General features: G+C 48.1%; 1 protein-coding gene across 1 annotated transcript; it reads left to right on the top strand.

Moving 5' to 3' along the window:
* Positions 1–2213, top strand: LOC106531050 (uncharacterized protein K02A2.6; the record flags this gene model as incomplete). The annotated part of the gene is given in 1 exon segment (XM_014026813.1): positions 1–2213. A coding segment is annotated over 1 exon segment (1908 nt), but the record flags the coding sequence as incomplete, so codon positions are not given.
* Positions 2214–5632: the final 3419 nt, after the last annotated feature.

Below are 5632 nucleotides of genomic sequence, written 5' to 3'. Positions count from 1 at the left end.
CTGTTGAGGAGAGAGAACAAGTGGGTATGGGATGAGGCACAAGAACAAGCATTTATCGCTGTTAAAAACATGCTTGTGTCAGCCCCAGCTCTTGCATATTATGATGCAAACAGGAAAACCGTCATCAGTGCTGACGCGAGCAGCTACGGATTAGGAGCAGCACTACTGCAAGAACACGAAGACGGTTTAAAGCCAGTGGCATTCTGCTCCCGCACGCTGTCTGATACTGAGAGGAGATACTCTCAAATCGAGAAAGAGTGTTTGGCAGGGGTGTGGGCATGTGAACGATTTGCACGCTATGTTCAGGGAATGGACAGTTTCCGTCTACAAACAGATCACAAACCACTTGTGCCGCTGATAAACACATACGACCTGGATAAGGCCCCTCCGAGATGTCAGAGACTCCTGATGCGCCTTTTAAAGTTCAACGTGGTAGCAGAACACGTCCCTGGGAAGCAGCTGGTTGTGGCTGACACACTATCCAGGAGGCCGCAAAGACATGTGAGTGATGAGACCACAGAGCACGAAGTACAAACACATGTGGCGTCTATAATTGCTAATGCACCAGTCTCATCTCAAAGACTCAACAAGATCCGTGAGGCTACACAGCATGACGACGAACTGCAACGGATTACAAGTTTCATCAGGAACCAATGGCCACCCAGATCAGCGCTGACTCCATCTCTGCAGCGTTATCATTCAGCGAAAGCACATCTCTCGGAAACTGACGGATTGGTGTTATATCAGGATTGGCTGGTCATTCCTGCTGCACAACGAGCGGAGATGTTGTCAGATCTGCATAAAGGACACCAAGGACTCACGCGATGCCGAGCACGCGCAAAGATGGCAGTCTGGTGGCCGGGCATCAGTGCCGAGATTAAACAGACAGTGTCATCATGCAAATTTTGCATTGAAAACAAACCTACTCAGAGGCATGAACCTCTCCTGACCACACCCTTACCAGGGGGCCCCTGGCAGCACATAGCAGCAGATGTGTGTGAGCATGAGAGATGGAATTATCTCATTGTGACTGACTATTATTCCCGAGACATTGAAATAGCCCGTTTACCTTCTATGTCCAGCTATGATGTCATCAGCCGACTCAAAGGCATGTTTGTGAGGTGGGGAATTCCACTGGAACTGGTCAGTGATAACGCTACTCAGTTTACATCTTCTGCGTTCCAGGACTTCTGTCAGGAGTATGGATTTGTGCACACAACTTCTAGCCCCCACTACCCTCAGGCGAACGGGGCCGCAGAACGGGCGGTTCAGACTGCCAAAAACATTCTGAAGCAGCCAGATCCACACCTTGCTCTGATGTGTTACAGGGCGACTCCTGGTGCTGCCACAGGCATGAGTCCTGCTTTACTTATGACTGGAAGAGAGATTCGAACTACACTTCCCATGCTTGAGAGGAAGTTGCAAGCCAATCCAGTGGACAGACAACAGATTCAACTGAAGGACGACCAGACAAAGTCAGCTTATCGATTTTTTCATGACCGTCATCACTCTGCACAATCACTGCCGATACTACATCCAGGACAGGACGTCAGGATAAAGTTGGATGGGGACAAAGGTTGGAAAACCCCAGCAAGAGTCATCGCMAAGTGCAAAGAGCCACGATCTTATTTGGTCGAGACAGAGAATGGAGCTGTGCTGAGACGGAATAGAAGACACCTGCAAGCTGTYCCACAGCCAGCTGAACAGCCGGATCACATGCAGTCACCTTGTTCCCCTGCAAAACCTGCCAGTGACTTTTCACCTGGAGCTTGTTCTGGCCCCATGGCAGGAAGCCCTGTTCAGAGACAATCGAGTCCAGCGAGAGAAGGTTCCACTCCTGGGAAAGGTTCACAGATTACATCCAAGGGTAGAGTTGTGAGAGTTCCTCTCAGATATAGAGACACTTAATTATTATTTGTAGTCCTCTATTGCATGTGTTCAGAAAAGTATTGAGTTTACTCTACTGCTAAGTTTAAGGTTAAAAGGACATATTTATGTTACATTTTTTTCAAGGGGGGAGGGGAAATTGAGATTATATTTGATTTCTATACAGTTCACATGTATGTTGTGTTTTGGCCTACATTCTAAAAGGAAACGAAGGACTCTTAAAACTGTTTATAGTATTGGTAGGAACAGCAACTGTTGAGGGCAGAATAATCCCTACGTTGCTGTGGACTGAGGGAAGTCTACCCCAAAGTCCTAGTGTTCAAAAATACTGTTTTCTCACAGGTTAAGCATTTGTGTAAAGCCACCATTTTATTTTAAGCATGTGTGTTTCTCTTCTAGAGGGGGGAGATGTGGTGAGATGTCACAAATGGGCTTCCGTAGTGCGCTGTATTTATGAGCATGCGCTGTACGTCCAGACACACACGAGGAATAAAGCTGAGTTCTAACAGACACCAGAATCTTCCAAGCTGCCTTCTTCACAAAACAGATAACGATTCATGACAGTACCTAAAAGTAAAGTTAACAGATCAGTAGTCAAAAGCTAAAATTATTAGAACAGTATTTTAAAGCTAAAATCAGCAGACCTGTATGTAAAAGTTCAATTTTGCAAACAGCTGCTAAAAGCTAAAAATGAAACAAGTGAAGATTTCAAAGAGCAAAGAGCACAATGTTTAAGAAGGATTTGAGAGATCTCAACACATTTCTATGAAACACTATTGTATATAAAGATAAAAATTCAACACTGATTTAATGCTAAAACCCAGATAGTTGTCAAAGCATCATAAATTTATTCAGTTATTGGGATTGGTATTAAAAGACAGGAGGTAGACAACTTGACTTATGGGTTAAGGGAGATTTCATCACGGGTTGTGTGGAAATAATCATGTTAACTCTGTTACAGTGGAATGCTGGGAGTATTATTGGGCAATGCTCAGGTGCTGTGTGTTCAGGAAACAATAAAAAAACACTGCAATAAAATGGTTAAACACTGAGATGGTGTTAACAGTTCATCACAAGCCTCAGAACATTCTGTGTTTTAGCTTATTAGTCGATATGGACTGAACAGGGAATGGGCATCTTGGGCAGTGCATCAGTAAAACATTAGAAAAGATTAAAACAGAACATTAACCCCCTGAAAGACCTTTAACTTTATTACAATAACCGTTCCTTGGGAGAAAACAACCACATATCAAAATTTATTTGGCCCAGGTAAATGGTAAATGGACTGAACTTATAGAGCGCTTTATAAAGTCCCTCCAGACCCCAAAGCGCTTTACACTTACAGACATTCACACAGATAATGGCAAACTACATTGTAGCCACAGCTGCCCTGGGGCACACTGACAGAGGTGGGGCTGCCATGCAGTGGTGCCACCGGACCCTCTGACCACCATCAGTAGGCAGGGCGGGTGAAGTGTCTTGCCCAAAGACACAACAACTGAAACGGCTAGACGGGGGATCGAACCAGCAACCTTCCAGTTCCAGGACGACTCCCCTAACCACTCCGCCACAGCCGCCCCGCATCACGAATCCAGTGTAGTCACTGGATACTTCAAAGAATGATGGCCCTTTGGTGGTCCAGATGTTTGCCAGAGGTGGTCCATGCGTTGGCCTGTCCGTCCGTCTGTTTTCTTCCGCTGAACCCRGGTTGGGTCGCGGGGGCAGCAGCCTAAGCAGAGAGACCCAGACTTCCCACTCCCCAGCAACTTGGGCCAGCTCATACGGGGCAATCCCAAGGCGTTCCCAGGCCAGCCGAGAAACATAGTCCCTCCAGCGTGTCCTGAGTCTTGCTCTGGGTCTCCTCCCAGTGGGACGTGCCCGGAACACCTCACCAGGGAGGCGTCCAGGAGGCATTCTAACCAGATGCCCGAGCCACCTCAACGGGCTCCTGTCGACGTGGAGGAGCAGCGGCTCTACTCTGAGTCCCTCCCGGATGACCAAGCTTCTCACCCTATCTCTAAGGGAGAGCCCAGACACCCTGCGAAGGAAACTCATTTCAGCCACTTGTATCCGCGATCTCATTTTTTCGGTCACTGCCCAAAGCTTGTGACCATTGCTGAAGGTAGGAACGTACACCAACAGTCTCATATTTGGAGGTACTGATCCTCATCCCGACCCCTTCACACTCACCTGCGAACCGCTTAAGTGAGAGCTGGAGAGCACAATCTGATGAAGCCAGTAGGACCACATCATCCACAAAAAGCAGAGACATGATCCTAAGGTCACCAAAATGGATCCCCTCAACACTTTGGCTGCGCCTAGAAATTCTGTCCATAAAAGTATTAACAGAATTGGTGACAAAGGGCAACCTTGGCTGAGTCGAACTCTCACCGGAAACGAGTCCGACTTACTACCGTAAATGCGGATCAAGCTCTGGCACCAGTCATACAAGGACCTAACAGCCCGTATCAACGAGCCTGGTACTCCATACTCCCAGAGTACCCCCCACAGGAGTCCCCGAGAGACACGGTCGAACGTCTTCTCCAAGTCCACAAAACTTATGTAGACTGGTTGGGCGAAATCCCATGCACCCTCCAGGACCCTGCTGAGGGTGTAGAGCTGGTCCTCTGTTCCACGACCGGGACGAAAACCACATGCTCTTCCTGAAACTGAGAATCCACTATCCGATGGACCCTCCTCTCCAGGACCCCTGAATAGTCCTTACCAGGGAGGCTCAGAAGTGTGATCCTCCTATAGTTGGAACACACTCTGCGGTCCCCCTTTTTTAAACAGGGGGACCACCACCCCAGTCTGCCAATCCAGGGGAACTGCCCCCGATGTCCACGCGATATTGTAGAGTCGTGTCAACCAATGCAACCCCACAACATCCAGAGCCTTAAGGAACTCTGGGCGAATCTCATCCACCCCCAGCACCCTGCCACCGAGGAGATTTTTAACCCCTTCAGTGACCTCGGCACCAGAGATTGGAGAGTCTGACCCAGGGTCCTCAGGCTCTGCCTTCTCATGGGAAGACGTGTCGGTAGGATTGAGGAGGTCTTCAAAGTATTCCGTCCACTGGCCCACAACGTCCTGAGTTGAGGTCAGCAGCGCACCATCCCCACCATAAATAGTGTTGGTGGCGCACCGCTTTCCCCTCCTGAGACGCTGGATGGTGGATTTAAATTGCCTCGAAGCCGTACGTAAGTCTTTTTCCATGGCCTCTCTGAACTCCTCCCACGCCCGAGTTTTTGCCTCAGCGATCACCCGAGCCGCAATCCGCTTGGACTCCTGATACCTATCAGCTGCTTCCGGAGTCCCACAGGCCAAAAATACCTGATAGGACTCCTTCTTCAGCCTGACAGCATCCCTCACCGCCAGTGTCCACCAGCGGGTTCGATGGTTGCCGCCACTTTGGTTTGTGTGGTAATGCATTGGCTATTACCACATAAAGCAAACCACAACTGGGCCACTTGTGGCATAACCTCTTAAAAATGTTAACAAGATCTGGCTCACATCTGTCTGCTATGTGGGTATTTATTAATATTTTTGTAGCCAAAACTATCTCAGACTGAAATAAAATAATAAAATTTAATTTTTTAGCTCCTTATACTGTATATGTCAATCCAGCATTATGACTCTTCTGTCCTGTTGTCCATTTGTCTATTTCAGCTCTTTCAAATTTCCCCTCATGCCCTCCTGCCACCCACCCACACACACACACACACACACACACACACACACACAC

This window comes from Austrofundulus limnaeus, unplaced genomic scaffold, assembly GCF_001266775.1.
Source record: "Austrofundulus limnaeus strain Quisiro unplaced genomic scaffold, Austrofundulus_limnaeus-1.0 Scaffold591, whole genome shotgun sequence".
Classification (NCBI taxonomy): Eukaryota; Metazoa; Chordata; class Actinopteri; order Cyprinodontiformes; family Rivulidae; genus Austrofundulus; species Austrofundulus limnaeus.
Note: the sequence above shows the minus strand (reverse complement) of the source record. Positions and strands in the feature narration are given on the sequence as shown.